General features: G+C 33.3%; 1 protein-coding gene across 1 annotated transcript in view; it reads right to left on the bottom strand.

Annotated features, from left to right (window-relative positions):
• The window catches only part of LOC119834333 (protein dachsous), a 229,786-nt gene that overhangs the window by 15,780 nt on the left and 193,664 nt on the right, over positions 1–20,342 (bottom strand). Inside the window, exons 3-4 of the mRNA XM_038358675.1 lie at positions 7,032–7,209; positions 5,562–6,035 (exon numbers count right to left, since the gene is read on the bottom strand). Of these exons, the coding sequence (XP_038214603.1) occupies positions 5,562–6,035; positions 7,032–7,209 (652 nt within the window). The remainder of the gene's footprint in view (positions 1–5,561; positions 6,036–7,031; positions 7,210–20,342) is intronic.

Raw genomic sequence — 20,342 nt, 5'->3', positions numbered from 1 at the left:
AAAGAAACACAACTAAACATTAAGACTTAACTTCATCCGTTGTTCACTATGCAATCCATTAAATCAAATTCAATAAATCTAAAACACTGGCTTGTAAACAAGATATACAAGGACTTAAATATGAAATACCGCAGGTAGAGAGCGATGACGTGGAAACAACTAAAAACAAACATAATTGCAAAATATTTTATGCAAATGAGCCAGGTGTGCGTACCACTTTGTCGCGCTGATCAATCACTCATTAGCTAAATACAAGCCAAGTGATTTACTCCGAAACATACTCGAAATGCCCTTCTAAATTGAAATCATTAATGGCACAGCGATTATCTCACTCACGAGCCACCATTTGACTTCAATTAAGAGTTGTAAAGATTTCCTATGCGAATTGTTCGATTCTCGATTTGAGTTTAATGAATTAATTATCTGTAAGTTCGATTATCTCGAAAGGGCGCTCGGAATTACGCTGAGAAAGGTCCGCTTTATCCTTATCTCCGGTTCGATCGGTAAATAAAAAACAATCTGTAATCGGTGGACTGCGAAAATCCTTTAGAATGTCAAACTATTTGCTTAATCCCCTGCGCGAAACGTTATGTAAAAACTTAACGTATTTTTTTCTTGAACAAAGCGGCGATTAAATAAGTTCTCATCTTATTTTCTCCGATGTCGTTAAGGCATGGCTATCATTAGTGAGAATTTTCGCACGTGATTGCAGAGCGTCGTCACCAGCCCCGCAACACTTAACTAAACATTTTAACACATAAATCGTGTAAACAATTTCAGTTGCAACCCGTCCAAATAACGTGGAATAAAAAGTTGGAAATAATTGAGGTTCAAAAAAGAAGTATAGAAAGTTTCGGGCAAAAACTGTCGTCTGTTGGGTTTGTTGACCCGCCGCTTGGATTTGTTCGGTTTCGCCGCATTCGGCGAGCCGACCGTATCCTTGGATTTCTCGGGATTGAATTTCAAATTTTCAGTCGTGTCGCCTTGCAAGAAAGCGTGAACCAAATCTTAATTTTTAACGTTTTGAGAAATACTTTCATAACATTTAGCTTTTAATGCATTATGAAGTTCTAAAGTTTCTTTAAAACGTTTGTAATCACTTTTATTTTCTTAACTTTTTATTCTCAATGAAGGCGAAACAAATATATAACCATATTAAGATGTGTGCTTTCTAAATCAACAGTCGCATTATAATCACGGTGAAGCTATTCAAAAAATCGTTCAGTTTCTTTTCCGAGCCTAATTATGATTTATCTTACACAAGAATGCAATATAAATAAAATTATAGTCCACGTTTACGCAATATGTACTACGGCCACTTAATATCTTGCGTGTGGTCTGCCGGTGTAATTGAATCGATAGTACTTCCACTATATTGGTTTTATCATCTGTATCTATACGTTTTAATACGCATTTATACAACTATTTAATGTAATTTTAATGTGACATGCTTCCGAGTATTCATAAAAATTGAGATCTGAAATCATTTTAGGGGCATATCTAGTACTGTTTTATAGAATTTGAATACTGATTGTGATATTGTATAAATTGACTAATTAAATATTACATCTGTCTATATATAATCTTATCTTTAGATTGTTCAACTAAATATAACATATTTTATACATTGATAATAAACAATGTTATGTAATGTATCGTTTGGGATATTTAGGTATATTTACTGAAACAAATCTCTAAAATCAAATGCTTCGAACATTAATTATATCTGATTATGTGTGGTATTCATTGACTATCTTCTCTAACAAAAATCTCTACGATAGTCATACAATGTAGAAACCTAGTCGAAGATTCTCATCGACACCGCGTTGCCTAACCTCAAAATATTTAAACTCCAATATCAATAAATTAAATTAAAACCGAACGTGACGTAAAACAAATTAGTTCCCCGACACAGGCGAGCACATATCAAAACCCGATTCGGACTCATTAAATAATATTTTTTTAATTAATGAATGTTTATCTCCGGGCAACCGCGCTATAAATCTGATGGGGGCGTTGTACACTGTGCTGCAGTATTATGGTGCTTTTCTAATTAACTGAGCTCTGGCCTGTCCGAGTTGATCTGCTCAAGTTACGAGATATCGCGATCGTGTTCCCTGGGGATTTTTTTATTTGCTCCCTGCGGTGGACTGCTAAATACTCTACAGAGTGAGATAAGACTTTTAGAGGATTTCATAAAATCGAGACATATTGTTTTAATATGACATCAATGCAAATTTTAATAGCAAACTAAAATTAAGCGTGATGTGTAAAATCCATCGCTCTCATGAACTATACATGGATTTATAAAAAAAGTATTTACGATGTTCTGGAATCTTCAAACATTATTGAGGCTAAAATGACTATACAAGTATGCAAGTAATGAATGACATATTGCTGTTTTAAGTAAATAGAAATCGTGAATAGTTGTGTCATTAAATTTATTTTGTAAAATAATTTGTAGCACATAAAATCTAAATCTCAGACATTACATAAAGCATGGTCGCCTTTTCTGTTGAGCTCTAGCATTTAGACTATTACACAAATAATAATCAGGTATACCTTTGAATATTCTTTGCTTTTATACCACACAACACCAATACAATACAGAGTAATTTTTAAGCGATATGTTTACAATCTCGAGATATGATTTGCAATGGCTCCCAACGCGGCCGGGTTAATTGCTCCTAAATTTATTAACATTGACCTATACGGAACATGTGAGCCTTTGCTAATATTGCTTATCTGATCCCAATAATTTTAAAGATACCTTTTAAATATACATTTAAAAGAAATACCGTGTATGCGCTGCTTGAATAAATTCCCGCCATTATTGCAGTGCAATATTTATCTTTTTTGTAATATTTATAGGATCATAATCTAAGATGTTTTAATGAATTTTACGTACTTTATATATGTTTAATATTAAAAATATATTGTTTTTTTATGACCACTATATTTTGCAATAAAATAAATTAAAAAATTAAAAGAAAGTAAATGTTTTTGTTAGAAGCCCTCTTTTGCCCGCAAGGCTAGGCCATCAGAGAACTCAAAGCGAATGTATCATACTTTCATCAAGAATTAGAAGACAAAGATTATTACAGAACATTCTGAATAGCGGGCGTGTCCTATCTATACACCGATGCACGCAGCTTCAAACTATGAATTTTAAATGCCGCTATCCGAACAACAATGAACGCGGTATTCTCATAGACAAGGGTGCTCCACGTAGTATAACGGTTGTGTTCGCAATTCAGTGATTTACAGAGCTTCGACTAGCAACAGAATAAACGTGGACTCGTATAAACGGTCCTTCGTTACACCGATGTGTAATATGTCTTCGCGTTTCCTTGCTTGTGTATGATTGTATTGTGTTATTATATTTAAAATTCAAATTTGATCGCGTTTAAGAAAATAGAACTTAGATCGATGTAGAAAATAGAACGGTATCTTTAATGATATTGTTTAAATAGTGTCGTTTAATTACTGGAATTGTAATCTTGTATATTTAACGTTTGGAATTATATTAACGTTTGGATCGTAACAAACAGATAGTATTGATATTTTATTTACGACATAAATTTTTGATCAAGATATTTTATAAAAAAAGGACAAATTAATCAACACCCAGTGATGGAAATGCTTGATAAACGAAACATTTTGTGATAAAATTTTTTTCTAATCTTTCAAAGTTTCTCATAATACGTAGTTTTTGAACTATTTGTCTTAAATACAGACTTAAATCTTGAAACGGCAAGCAAAAATGAATGGCCTAATAAAACCCAAATATCCATTACAGCTCTGTGTAAGCATAAATCCACTTGTATAAATATTAGTGAAACATAACGCATTGCCGCTAGATAGCCGCCATTGTTTATTGGCTGGATTTGATTTAGAAACTACGTCTCAACGAATCTTCCAAGTTATTAGAAACTCGCTTTTGTACTGTAATATGAATTATGCCTTTACGTAATGGAAATATTGTGGAAATAGCAATGTAAGGATCGTGAAGTATTGAAAGGGTTGGTTTAAAATGTATTACAGTGGAATTTTATGGTCTGTAGCGTTACAACTCCTACTTGATAAGTTACTATAGAAACGGGTGGACCTTTATAAATCGTTTAATTGTTGTAATTTTATTTATACATAAAATGTCACCATTCTAGGTAAAAGAATATAATTCATGCTATTAATGAATATCTATGTATCACACTAATATATGAAAGTGTTTTGTTTGGATGCGAAAATTATAATATAATACGTGTTTAGCCCAACACAGATTCAATACAAAGTTATTCAAAGATTAGAAAGTCTAACGAGGGGATAAAAGGTGGAAATCGGAAAACGAAGGCTGCTCATCAGTGAATCGTGATCGTCGCGAGACAATAGGCGATTACGTATTTTGTGGGTAGATACCGTTTTGGTGCTTGGCTCAATGAAAATCTAGGTGAAGGAAATGAAAAAAAAAAAGACACAAAATATTTTGTTTTTTTTTTGCATTTACGAAAATGATTTTAAGTTTGTTGATTTATGTAATTAATCAATTATATAATAATGAAATGAAAGAAAGAAACGAATTTGAATAATATGTAATAATTTATTTATTCAATTGTCTCCACTTTCTTTTAATCGTAAGATTTAAAGGCCTTAAAGCAAACGGATAATTTTGCAAACTTGATAAATAATTAACAGACGATTATTGTATCTAGAAAGTTAATCAGTCTATGGTAGGCAAACACCTGTAGAGGGTGCATATGATATTATTAAATGTATTGCTGTAGTTTTTGTACGAATGTATGTTTATTTTAGTCGAACGTAAAGTGAAGACATACATAACTTCATGTCTCATTAATTCCATTGGATACGAAACCTATTAAATTATCCCTATTTTTAAACTGGTAACTTTCGTTTCGCATAAATATATAATACTTAAACAAAACTAAAATATGCGCCATACCAAAAACATAGCAAGTATTTATAGTCATTAAAGTCATACATTCTTGCGGTATTGCATATCGCTAATGCTTTTATTTTAAAACGAAGCAGCAAAAGTGGCACGATTTCAATAAATTTGTTTTAGTAAAATGAAGCTATAAGACGGCCCGAATCTTCGGTAGTTTCGAGTTTTCCATAAATATTTATTCTATCTCTTAAGTGACTTCTTTTGTATGTAATCCCAAACGAATATTTACTGAGCCTTTCTTTCGGAAGAATGTAATCGAGTTCAAGTATTTATAATGCTTTTAAATAAGTAATTATAACATTCTAATAGTCGGTCCGGTTTGGCACGCAGTAGATGACGTCGCACAGTGTTTTGGCATTTTTATTTTATTATTGCAAATTGATGCTTTTGTAATTTGAAATTTTTCCTATAATTAATCATTCGAAACATTCTGATCGTGATCTGTTTACGATACTTTTACAGTTAAAGCTTACAAGGAAGTATTTACGAAGAAAAACTAACAAAGATTTGAAAGAAAACACATCGTATAAATGCCATACCATTGGTGTATAAAGTCATTGAGATTCAAATCAAGAAATAATTATAATTATTAACTCACCTCTATCCGCGCCTGTGGCTTTCAAGTTTCCCACAATCGTCCCACTCCGCACGTCTTCTCGCACCCGAAAATTGTATCTCGGCTTGTCGAACAACGCCGACCCCACTCCAGCCGGCATCACCGCCACGTGGACTATAGCACTTTGAGGAGCAGTCAGACCGCCGCCGTCAGTCGCAGACACCTCCAGATCGAACTTCCCATTCGTCTGTATCAGCGCCGGCTTTATCACGAATATCTCTCCGGTGCTGCGATCGATTCTGAACACATCATTGTCATTCCCACCAACTATTCTGTACGTGATAGTTCCAAATCTTCCGGAATCCGCATCACTCGCGGACACCGCTACTATCGGCTCAGTGGTCGAGACCCTTCCCTCTTTTAAAGATACATTGTAATCCTTCACAGTAAATGCTGGTACGTTGTCGTTTATATCTAGCAGTTGGATCTTCACCATAGCAGTCGTGGACAGGCCCCCTGCGAATAAATAAATAATTGGTCTCTTGATTGTCTGTGTATTGTTGTAATAGGATGTTTAATTGACAGCCGCTTGATTTATTCTGATGTCAACACGTTTTCGCTACAAGTTTCGTGATAATAAAATGATTGGTCGTCATGTTAAGTATACGGGCTTTTTTAGTTTGGTCGACTTAACATTGTGCATGGGATCAATATATTACACACATGAAAAATAAAACATGAATTAATATGAGCAAAGTTATTAAATATTGTAAACGAAAAAGTTACATTTGGTAATAAAGTTGAAATACGTAAATTTATATTCACTGCAAATATAAATTATTAGACTTTAAATTTTTCACAACCAATTTATCAAATAAACGATAGTTGGATGTGCTGTATGTTTAAGCGCGTACATATAGAATATTTAAAAGTCTTCAAGCCTCCCTATGAGTGAACGACTTGCCAAAATTTTTCAAGAAACTCTGAAATAAAAAACGCATAGCGATAGTTCGCTTCTCTTGCCACATAAATCAGGTAGGTTTGCTGGGACAAGAGCCGACGGACACTTTTGGAATTTATTCTCCTGCCATTTCATCGGTGCCTTATTTTAAACCCTATATGCATAGTACGTATACCTGTCACCGGCGAACTTATTGCTTCCAATTGGTAATGAATGGGTAGAGAGAATCTTTGTTCTCTTTAACGCTATAAGTTATACTCTGTAGCATCATTAAACCTTTTTTAGTGATAGCGGATTACAAGGGAATGATGTTTAACCTGTGTTTGAACTGTTGCTTTTGAGCGACCAAGGTCTTTGAAAATCCTTATTGAACCTATAGATAATTCGATTTATTAGTATAGTTCGTAATTGACTCACCTTACATTTATTTATTTTGGGTTAAGGAAATACGAAGAACTTACCGTAAATCTGTTTACAGAAAGTTCAATATTGAACTTTTATATGATAGAAACACAATTATTATTTATCATAAGTAAAAAATAAGGACTTACCTCTATCAGTGGCTATAACTGGAAACTCGTAATCAGCATTGGCTTCATGGTCGAGAGGCGCTACGATACAGAGGTCTCCGGAGTCAGGCTTCACCGAGAACTGTGGACGAGCCAGACCCTCCCCAAGCGTGTAGTTGACGATTGCATTCACTCCACAGTCTGGGTCGATAGCTGACATCTGTGAAGAAATAGATTCCATTAATAAATCATATGGTATATTATTGATGTTCAAAATAAAGATAATAAAAATATTGTCTAATTATTGTTCTCGTGATAGAGGAAATACATTTTCCAGTTCATATAACCGCCCACAGCAGAGTTGATTGGTATATTATAGTAAATTGATATATTATGAAAATGATAGAAGAATAAATACGTGGATGGATGGAGCCTTCGTAATTATCTCTATAATAGAATTAAGTATAATATAGTAGACGTTCCTTAGATAAACGTCAAGAGGAAATTTTTCCATCTATATCATCATTCATACATCAAAAAGGGATGAACCCTTAATAAAAGTCTTTAACAGTTTTGTTTGCAATACACCCAATGTCTGACTTAAACAGAACAACCTTTCACAATCACACGGTTATTCCAATATACCACACACTGGCTACTACTCATAACATACAAGAAAAAGGAAAGCCAATTCCTCATTCCTTTCCCATTTCTAATTCTACGTAATCAGAATCTAGAAAACCAATTTGTCGGAGCGTCCCCTCGCCATCCAATAGCACGGCGAACACGCCACAAATAATTGTCTAGCGTCTTCGAGATAAGGATCGTAATTAATTAGTATTTAATTCTGCTTGATCCTCGGACTGTGAGGTCCAGCCCGGGGGTCCTCTGTTTCGTAAAGTCTGTTTGAACGCGGAATTATGAATGCGAGGTAGCGGCAAGTTTGAAAAATGTTTGTCATGAAACTGTTCCTGTTGAAATGCAATTGAATGTCTATAAATCATTATAATTAAATTAACGATAACTAATAACATGTGCTAGATTATTGTTAGTTTTGCTATTTATATTATTATTAATCTCTTTATACAGATGAAGAGGTTTATTAAAAAGTATATTACATATTAAATACAACGAGGAACGTCTGATGTATTAAATATGAAACATTCGAATTCTATCCAGTCTAACTTTAAAAAGAAAGGCGGTTGCAATGCATCCCTTCACACTCATCGTAATCACTACAGCCCTGTAGTTGTTATGATGCCGCATTCAATAGGATAATGCGATTTCCTTGTTTGTTGACAAATAACCAGCTTTATTTAAACGGAAGGCAGCTGGATCCTGCAGTGGTCTTTGCTTAGGTTGTTTCGTGTATACAGATGTCCGTGTTGTAATACTGATAGTACGTAATATGCATCTTATTTTAAAAATTTACGCCGAATATCAAATAAATTCATTCATATACCCCATGTATACACCATACTTTCTAGTACCGCGAATTACTTTTGGGATGTTGATTCTCCAAGTTTTCGTGCTATACTTCAGGAAATACACAAAAATATTCGATGGTAAATTTAACCCTGCAAGTTAACAGCGGCATTTAAAGAAGATCCTAAGATAACAATGATAAATTTGACACATTTGAGGCTTCAACACGTTTTTAAGTCACCCGATACTCCCAGTCACGTTATCACAATCGGAATAACGCCGCATTTCTAAATGTACTTCGATTGCATCTAAAATAAAACAAATTGGCATTGGAGGTGTTAAGTGGCCTAAAAAAACGAGCCACTCCGCTACATCGTCGATAATTAGCACGGAATCATCCTTTTTCTCTTTCATACGCATCCTCGATAACCCGCGAGTTACGTGTCAAAAAGATTCGAAAGAAATTGTCGCTTGTGCCTTAAGGAATTTGGTGTATAATTGCATGATATAATTTGTCAAGCTCGTATTACCGATCGTGGTTTGCATGTGACAACGTCCGTTGATTAATTGCATCTGTGTGTAAAGAAAAGACAAATGGTTTTACAATTGCATCGATGCTTTTAATTTGCGCCCTTATTACAAGGCGTTAGAGAGTGTTGTAGCCGGTAAGGGATATTGCTAATATTAGTAATTTTACACGTATTCCTGTTGTCTTTATGCGAGTGAATTATTCGCCGGTCTCTCTGTTGATTAGAATTATTGCTTGTAATTTTGATGAAGCGTGAAGTAACGTAAAACCAGCGTGAACATAAAGCAACATGGATTAATATTTTCATGTGAAAGCTTATCTCGTGTTTCCGAGAGCTCTTTAACTGATTCTTTTCAGACTTGATCCAATTATTCACATCAAATCATGGAATCAGTCAAAATCCGTAGCTGCATTGTCTCCCAAAAAGGAGCCCACATTCGGATCAGATCATTAAAATTGACTTCATTATGTGGGATTCAATTTAAACCGTCCGTCGGCGGCTCTGTCGCACGTAAGATTTGTTGTCGCATCACGACGCGATATCGTATCGAGTCCGTTGTAATGTCCTAACGATGCATCTAAGTAGACTTTAATTTTTAGTAAATTATATCAAAGCAGGCTAAAACTTGCATACATAATTTAATATTTGAGCACGAATTGATTAAAAAAAAATGTTTTACTACAAATCTCATCCACATTAATAAGCATACTTTGTAAGTGATCCTATAATAATAAATATCTGAATAATCACCTGAAGAGATGAAATTAATAATCGAACCGAATTTAGCAGCTTTTAAATATGGAACGCGTCCTACTTAAGTTGTTTTTAAATATCCTCTTTGACACACGGCATTATCGTCTACCACTGTTAAAGATAAGAGAAGCGACAATGATATTTATTGCGTACTCCGTTTAGCAGTTTAAAATGTTTTATAAAGGCCCGCTCCACATCTCAATTAGGACATTTAATGGGACTGCTAATATTTTTTCGCGGCAGACAGTTTTGAGATTAAAATCGTCGGTAAGGTTTATTGACATTAGCATTATCTATTATTTACTTGGCTACTTTTTTCAGGTGTGTTTTGTATTTTTCTTTGTGATTTCGACTAGTTATTCAATGGGGTAGTTTGAGTTTGGTTTTAATTTGCAAGTAGTTTAATGTGATTACGAGATGTTCTATGAATTGTCTGTGTAATCTTTCTTATAACATGATGGATTAAAAGCGTTTAATAGTTTAACATGGATACTGTGAATAAATTTTAATAGAAGTGAGATATTATAGAGAGACAAAAATACGGTTACTATAAACGAAATACTCTTCTATCCGTGCTTACAAGAAGGTTTTATAATAATACTCATTTATATTCTGCAGCTATAAGCATGAATTTCTTTTTTTTTTAGTTTTTAAGCCACACTTACTTCACCTTTCGCAATATCCAGCGCCATTTTGAGAAACGTAATTCAAGAATACTTGAAGCAATACTACATTCGTACTATTTCTAGAATCGTGTACAATTCAATTGTTCGCAAGGAATTGTGTCCAATCAGCGAAGTGATCTGTATTGCATTACATCAACCGCAAATAACGATCTCGAGAAAAAAATAATTGCAATATGAATAATTCATAAGAACTACAATTGCACTCACAGAAGCTAGAGCGCGTCAAATATCCAAGTTCTTTAAAACCATTGTGACTCGACCTGCACTCGAATCTAAATACAAAGTATGCCTTGTTCGCTCGACGCAAAACGTATAAATAATTTGTAACAAAAATAAGATTCTTACCCATTTCGGTCATCCGTAAAGGACATTGTAATTCAAGCTGATTGGCACACAATAATGGAATCAAACATAAGCCATTTAAAAATTGCCCGCGTTAAAAGGAAAAAGGTCGAGTCGACAGTGGTTTAAGGAGCAAATAAAATTCACAGGAGACAATACCAGAGCCCGATACAGAAGGATTTGTATAGCCATTAGTTGCAACAGTTCAAATATTTCGACACGCCATTCTGATACTTATTGCCGTATACTTGTGGTTGTTTATACTGAGTACATTTTAAATAATTACAAAACGAACAAGGTATGGTGACCTGCATACCGGTGCTATCACCGCTTTTAAAATTGTCTTAAACTGAAGCTACTGTAATTTGATATTAGTGAAAAGAAAGAGAATGAAGGTTTTATGTTATTTATTAAAGGTTACATGCAGATATTTTGTCCAAACCTCTCGTCCCTTTTTTAAACGAGCCCATAACATAAACTGTTCCCATAAGTAAACAACAATAAATATCGCCATACATCTGCCTCGTTGCTGCACAGAAGCTATATTATAATAGCGACATTTAAATTCTCGCACATAAAACACCAATCATATCCCCGTGGACTATTGTTACAAAAACACGTCCCATTACGTGGAACCAGAGTCGATTGAGTTATCAGCTAATGAGGAACTTTGCAATCAGCACTAAAACTATGCGGCAGTGCGAGCTCCCCGTCTAACTAATGAACCCGCTTTGTCCATAAGAAAAGTTACATGTCACTTAATTTGAAGAACTGCTCGCTGTAACAATGTGTAAAAAATGAAATCCTCGTGTGCGTACACACTAGATATGTTAGCACACACTCGTTGCTTGTGGATAAAGTATAATGTCAGCTCGTTGTTTTATCACATCCAGTGTGTACGTACACTGCAGTGGAAGTATTAGCACTCCCATTCTATGACGAAATGAGTGTAGGTATTTATGAATCCGTTCAGTTTATAGACAAGTTCACCGGCTAGTTCTTTCCGCCTGTGAGATTGTAAACTAGGCTTCGACAAGTTGCTTTTTTTTTTCTTGACTATCGCAGGCGCACCTAACCTGATTCCTGGTATTTTAATAAGAGCCTAGTTTATTTTAGTTACGTTATATGTCCAAAATAGTCGTGGGGAGGTTTTTGTTATTTTAAAAACGATAGCTTGTTAGGTTTTGAAAGATTTAATTTTAACGAGGGGACGTGACAAGAAATCGGATTGTTTTTATCGATAGCCGGTTGTAATGGTAAGAATATAGCCATTATCAGATGATAATTCATTCACAATTGGCATCGAGAATACATAGTTTTTAGTTCTTAACACGAGAACGTGTGATGTAGTTAAGTTATATAGGTATATCATTCAATGATATTGAGCTCTATCTACGTGACATTTCTATTGAAAATTACTGTTCTCCCATGCAGAAACTGTTAATTTTAAAGAACAAGGCTCAAAGCTGCGTTCGTTTACTCGAAATATTTTTAATTGACTGTACAATGCTGACCTTTATAGTCTTTCGGTTTCCATTGTGTCCAGTTTATTTAAGTCTCCAATAAACGATACTTTCCTTTGTTTAATTTTTTAAGCCTTTTGATAGTGGCAGTTCATACTCATTGGTTATTTAATATTGTATTCTATTACTTTCACTTGACGATTCTTTATGTTGAAGGAGATTTCATAAAAATTTTCATAGGTACATAAATATGAACAAAATTAATTCAAATTATCGTAAGAACGTAACATCCTTCCTACTAATATTATAAATTCGAAAGTTTGTAAGGATGTGTGTGTGTTTGTTGCTCTTTCACCCAAAAACTTCTGAACTGATTGCAATGAAATTTGGTACGTAGACAGCTGGACAACTGGAATAACATATAGGCATCTTTTTATCTGATATTCCTACGGGATACGGGGAATCTGTAAAAATATTATTTATCATCCCTAGTCTACCAGTGAACCTCTAGGTTGCTGTTCAGGAATATACAGCTAACTTTACCCTCAGCACACTTATTTAGTTTACGACTTTATTATTTTGTTTTTTAAAATGTGGTTACAAAAAAAAAAAGTTTTAAATAAGAAACGCTTTTCTATTCTTTCAAAATTTCTCATTTTATAAAGCATCTCAATGCTATAAAACTGAAAATTAAAATTTTAAATAATTGATAAATAATTACAGTCTTTTTGACATTTTAAAGCCGTTGGGTTTACGTTTTCTATCAACATTGATAGTCCTAACGAATATAATTCGCTAATAGGAGTTGCGCATGCTTCGGCACGTATAGTTTCTTTTATGGACAATGCTATAGAAATGGTCTAGACCAAGTGCTTTATCTTAACAATATATTTTAGTACTTAAGAATTATTTTATGATTTGAGAGCTGAATAAGATGTAATAAAACAATTACAAAGCGTGAGTCAGGTCTATGCTAGTGACCATTGTATGAAAATTCATTGTTGATATTATACAGTTTAATATGGGATTTAATATGTGGCTAGTTACTAAGTTTGTGCCTTAGTTCGTTGGAATTAATCAATCCACACGAATATAGTAAATGTGAGGTCTGATATATATTACTATATAACGGCTAAATCATAGCATTTGCATGAAATTTGAAATTGAAATAGTTGAAAAACCCATGTAATAAAGTACTACTTTGTTGGAACATAAACCCGAGTGAAACCGCGTCGTTCAACTAGTTGCAAATACTTAGTAAAGTATTTGCAACTATCTGATATATGGGATATTTATGTATTAAACGTTTATAATTTTCGAAATGGAAGTAAAGTGCGCAAACTAATCAGATATCAATTGAAATTATCCAAATTCCAAAACATTAACATAATTTTGCGAAAGTTTCATTGGTGCGGCCGAATGTTAATGCTAATTTGATGTTTTATTATTGATAAAAGCCGGTTTGTTTATTATTTTGTATATAGCATAAGTTACGAACTATCTCAGGATAAATCTATTTACATACAGATGCCAACATGTCCTGTTTAAAGCTTTGAGTAATTCGTTCAATACATTAGGCAGTATAAATTTCTTGAAGTTGTATATTTTTTTAACTTATATCAATACTGTACCTACTACCTACCTCATATAGTCAAACTATATATAGTCTATATCTGTCAATTATTGACACAAACTAAAACATTCGACACCGTAAATACTCTGTTCTTAAAAAATATTTAACAAAAACTCTCCAGTACTTTTTATAAGCCAACAGGTTGTATCGGATTTCAAAATGGTGGTGATGTGTTTAATATGCGCTTACGCGTTATTGCATTGACGTGATGCTTCTGACAACCGACCACGGATTGGTGTTAAATTGTTATTAGTATTTATTTATTTTCATAATATCTACTATCTCGACCGAGACCATATTGTCCCTGCCTCGGCTGGCTTGAACCACGACAATTATATTCAAAATAATTAAAAAAAAATAGTTTTTGGAATAAATAAAGAAAAAATCGTTTTTGCAATATCCTTGTTTCATCCTTAAGCAAAATAAGACAGAAATTAAATGGCGACATGACACTTAAATGACATGCAAACTGTTAAAAAAACTCTTTATAATTTTAAGGGTTGTCAAAACTAAAATATGTAACGTTTGACAAACATGAATAAATATAATTCGATCTTTTTTTTAGGAAAACAAACTAGACCTAAGTAATATTTCTTGCATTATTTTAAAAAGGGACGATTTTGGTTACATAAATTATGTGAATGTGGTAACTATGAATTATTATATATCATAATAATACTTAATTGCTTACAAAGAAAACACTTCTATGATGTCTAAACCAACTTTAATAAACGTCATCAGATTATTCTAATTCTAGACTAGTTTAAAACTATTATAACATCCGTCTAGTATCCAAATATTTGTAAATACATAAAATATCAATAAATAATACCTCAGTTCCGGAATCGATCTGATTGAATATGGTTATTTCGATTTCTGTTAACCTGTCTAGACATATTCCTAGTATTTCATAAACTATTTAAAAATTTGCATCGCTATGTGGAATCCTAGAATTCTTAATTAGCCAAGTTCACTGAACAACATTTGATAATTAATATCTCGAGACGTAATCCGAGCTGGTTGGAGTTTATTGCACTTTAGATCATAGATAATGGACATTAATTTGGCCTTAATTATATGGAATGACTTAATTTTTATTGATTAATAAAATATGTTTGATGTTTTTGCCATGTACGCGATAAAGCTGTGATGACATCAAATGTTTGAAAATAAAACGCAATTTGTCATGTTCAAACTAAAGTATTAAATCATTAATTTACAGCCAATATTTTCCATATCCAAAAGTTATCAATTATAATCCTTAAACTGCAAGATTTACAATTCACTTTGGCTTCTATTTTTGCAGATCGCAAAAAAAAAAAGACTTTCAAAATCCGCTTCCAATTTGCAAAAACATTAAATTCAAAGTGTTTTTAATCTGTTTGTTCTATTGCTTAATTTACCGATACAAGGCTGGCAAGAGTATACAAAATTATCCCTAAGGTTACGTCTATAGGAATGGGTACAGCGATTTAACAACCGACTTCATAAAGGAATGAGGTTCTCAATGCGTCTGTATGTTTTTTTTTGTGTTTTCTACCTGTAATGTTAGTTGTGATTATTATTTTTCCTGTGGTCCTATTTAAAAGTGTTCTGACAAATTGAAAGAAGCTTTTTTTTTTTAATAATTATGGGTAACAGTCACGAGTGAAAACTTATCCTGCTATGAAAAGTCAAGTACAGTTAAAGTTAAATAGATGTTATACATGCAAACCTTCCTTTTGAATCACTCTATCTATTAGAAAAAACCAAAAATCCATTACGTAGTTTACAAAACTTAAGCATACATAGGGCCTACACGGAGAAAGCGACTATACAATCCTACTACTATTATAAAGACGAAAGTTTGTAAGTATGGATGTATGGATGTTTGTTACTCTTTCACGTAAAAAATACTGAACCGATTGCAATGAAATTTGGTATGTAGACAGCTGGACAACTGGAATAACATATAGGCAACATTTTATCCCGATATTCCTACGGGATACGGACTTACGCGGGTGAAACCGCGGGGCGCAGCTAGTAATTATATATTATGATAGTGATAATGGCACCGCTCACGCGCCTACCGTGGGCACGGCCTTACTCGTTCAGCTACCCACGCCGAGTTCAGCCTTATTTTCATAACCAGTTCGTTTTTCGCAGTCGTCAACTTAAGTCACTCAGAATCGAAACTTTTTGTTCGGCGAATTTTTTTTTTTTTTTTTAATTTCCGATTGACAATGACAAGATTGATATTGGTGAAATGTGGGGTTTCAGTTAATACATTGAATCGGTTTTGGAGGTTTTAATAAATAAGCCAATGTTATTATACGTGCGATTTCAACCGCAGTGCGTATTGTATGCGGATTTTGATTTGATATCGTGAAATGCGAATTATGTTATAATAATATTATTTCGATATTGTTTCTTCAGTCTCGATTGTTATTAATATTGTGATATATATTAACTGTTTCCTTGAAACATTTTGTGAAGAATGCTAGCTCATAGATAGTCTTATATTTTAAATTTTGTTATTGATACATCTGATTCAAATTCGAAGCTAAGAGTTATTGGGAGACGTGAATTTAGTATTGCTCATAATAGCATAGAATACGTAAAGGAAGATTGGCATTAAAGAATTACAAGCTTTTAAGCTTAATACTTAAAGTTTCAAATATTACAGCGAGCGTTCAACCAATCATACAAATACTAGGAGTAAGGAATAAATATAAAGATGTAGACAAAACACATGCAGTTCCAAGTCTTGAAAATACCTGTGTAGGCGATAGCTTCCCACAAAAAAACTCGGATCGAATATTGAGCAATTCGTAATCTCACTTGATAAGTTCGACATTAATTCGATTGTATCCAATCAACGTTCAATTCATTTATTCCGTTAATACTGTGAATGAAGTATAAAGAGTTATTTTGTTGTTATTACTTTATTAATATAGTAATTTGCGAATCAGTGTTTGCAAATACACTAATTGGAATGTATGAGTTACGTTCGAGGTTTTGTACAATTAATAACTACACTACTGCAGGGTTCTTTATTAAAAACGTTAGCTATCTTTGTAATATAACAGCCTGATTAAGTGATATCGTCACAATTGTTATATCATTTTCAAAGAACATTTTATGGCATTATTTATGGAGTATTATTGCAGCCACATGACCGGCGCGACTCCGCTAAGGGTGCTGTATCCTGACGGACCAATTTTTGACTTCTCATTCACATATTTAGAAGGCCACATCTCACGAACGCCGTCAGTAATATTCAGGGCAGCAATGTTAAAAGTATTCAAAGTTTATAAGTACACTCATGTCAAAATGGGCATGAATAATTATAGCGTTATGTTTTATTTCATTTCCCACTCAGTATTCTTTGCGATTCAATATAATAAATTATTAATGAATATCAATTAATTTTTTATCACATTTTAGCGTCTCTTCTCACACACTTGTCAGCATCTGACAGGTGTATAAAGTGAAATTGTTTAATTTTTTTTTCATTATGAAAAAAAAATTAAAAAAAAACCTTATCATTACTGATCTGTGTACATATATTTTGAAGTTTATGAAGAAAATCATTAATTTAAACACTATTATATTACATGACTTAAGAAGTAATATTTTTTAACACGCTACTAACATTAGTGTTATCAAAGCGATGACAGCTGTCATAGTTGTATATATTTGTGCCTAAGAAGTAATGCTAAAACCGTGTCGATTTTTAATTGTTTAATTATTTGAATCTCATCACCATATCATTTTAATCGACGTATGACTAGCTTTTATCAATTATCAAGTAGATGTTATTACGTTTAAATTACTCTAATTTAACAATATACGAGAATTTTTTTAAACTTTAGATAATATTTTTTTATTTTTATATATACTTTGGACAAGAGAACATTTTTCTCTCTCTAGATTATTTTTAAATTTATACCTAACCAATTTAAATACAGCAAACTTAAATCATATTCATCGCATTTCAGAACTTACCAAGACAACTCCCCAATTCTTTTTCCTCGTGCATCTTTCAAAATTCGGTCATATACCTAGTCTCATAAATGGCGCAACTCAACGCTACGTTGTGTGGACCAACAAGCAAACAAGACACTAATTAAACACCTGTGTATGGTTTGTATTACGAAACTATGTTAGATCCAGAGCTTTGGAAAGGTAATTAAATAGAGACGAGAATGCGATAACTGAGCAATTAACATTATTGCAAATATCAGTGTTTGCGGTTTAGTTTAGTCGAAAGAAAGAATATTAATTTTGCTAAGGTCAAATTGACGAAAAAAAGGTAGCAAAATAAATAATACAAAATGATTATCAAATAGATAGAGGTTTCTATAGAAATAAATATGTGATCGTCTTTTATTTGACAAAAAATGTGCTATAGCACAGTATTGATTTGCAGTGGCATATATATAGTGTTGTGTTTATTAGTTCTCGTGGTTAAGAGGGTTCACAGAAGCTTTTCTTTTAACATATCGTATAAGAAATAATATTGCTTAAATAAATCGATCGTAGGTACTGAATGTTCCTATATGATAAATAGGAACTGACTGGTTATAGCGTATATTAATTTGAAGACCTTAAAATGTATCATATGTAATTCCGATGTCAGTAACAATTTTATAAATACATTTTTAGATTATGTTGCAATTGCTAAGCAATCGATCGAAAAAGCGGCGATGATTACCTAACATCAATTGTCTGTTATTTTACTAGTTACTGTATAAAAATAACAATGTATTTAATTGCACGATAAATCACTTCATTCATAATCATATTTATTACCCTATAATACTCAATTACAAATTATCATTGCGCCCGACTCATCAGACCAACAGTCCACTAGCAACACGTCAAAACACTTCACTCCTAAACTATAAAACATATCGTATCAGCAAAAAGCGATAACATAAAACGCAGGAGTCATCGCTAACGATATTCCAGCAAATAGCATTCCGCTTAATATCTTACGCGGAAATTGCAATGTCCTACATAATGACTGATGGTTCTGAAATGGCCGTCAGGAATAACGGAGACGCGATCTGATGTACCAATCTAGATATCCGCAGTTATAAATTAGTCGGATGTTAAGGTGGCGATGCGAAAGCTAATGAGCGTTTATTGATTGCACAATTTGTTATATAAATGCTGTGATTGAAGACTTCGGTTAAGCGACGGCAGCGATATCAGATTGTGAAGGTGTGAAGGGACGCGATTTTGTGAGAAGTAGCGAAGGAAACGTTGCTAAATGAATCGTTACACTGTTTTTTATGAACAATTTCACTTTTTTTTATGTTATAGCGGGCAACTGAGCTGTTGATTCGCCTGATGGTAAGCGATCACCACCGCCCATGAACGTTCGCAAAGGTGGCTCTGCGAATGCGCTGCCCGCTTTTAAGGGGTAAGTGAAAAGGAAAGGATTAATGACAGGTTAGAAGGAATGGACTGGGAAGGATGAGGAAAAGGAAATGGGCCTCTGGCTCCCCCACTCACCGTATGAAACACAATGGCATGCCACTATTTCACGTTGGTTTTCTGTGGGGGTGTGTTACTTCCCCGGTGCGAGCTGGTCTAATTCGTGCCGAAGCGTGCTCGACTCCCAAATATCTCTGCTTGTTTTCATATGCATTGAACTTCAGTTTATGATAATGTTCATACTTGTTTCATAAGTCCCAGAAGTATTTTTTTTTATTTTCAATGAGTATAGAAAATCGAAATAGACGCGTAATCCTATATTTAACCGAATTACTTATTAATATTTACTTGATATTAAGCCAGGGTATATTAAGTGTAATACTTCTGCACTGTACACTGCAGCAAGAAGGCTGCCCTCTTAGATTATATCTTATCTTATTTCCTCTAAAGAGGCACTTCCGACAGTTATTATATAGATAACTAACTAATGTTACCCATTTGAACTTTAAGACTACCGATTTTTATTCTAATTCCTGTTAAATTTTAAAATAGCACAGTTGCTTTATATATAAAAAATATCTTATATTTAAAAATAATAACAATTTTATACGATGAGCGTTTTATTAATGATAAAAGTATGAGAAATCTATTCAAATATATAGTATACTGTAGTATTTAAGCTAATTATGTTCTTCAAAATAATCTAAATACACGAATACGAAATATAGCTTATTCGCTAGTCTGCATAATATTTTAATAACATACACTTTCAAGAAACAAGCATAGTCATATAGATTTAGGCAATATGATAAACAATCGCAAACTAATCCGAATTAGCTCTAATTTTAGAGAACTATTCAAACATATCAATCCAAATTCCAGTGATCTAACACGAGAATTGAATTAAGCCGCGATTATTTATTCCCCCTTCCTAATTAGGTTCTAACAATTAATTATAGTTAATAGAAATCATCAACTGAAATAGAAGCCGGTTAGTACACACGGGTACAGTTAATTTATGTGCAGTTAGATAGCTTGCCATGTAGTCGACAGTTAACACTTGCAATAACTTAACTTTGCGTAGGATACGATGTGAA

This window comes from Zerene cesonia, chromosome 19, assembly GCF_012273895.1.
Source record: "Zerene cesonia ecotype Mississippi chromosome 19, Zerene_cesonia_1.1, whole genome shotgun sequence".
Taxonomy (NCBI): domain Eukaryota; kingdom Metazoa; phylum Arthropoda; class Insecta; order Lepidoptera; family Pieridae; genus Zerene; species Zerene cesonia.
Note: the sequence above shows the minus strand (reverse complement) of the source record. Positions and strands in the feature narration are given on the sequence as shown.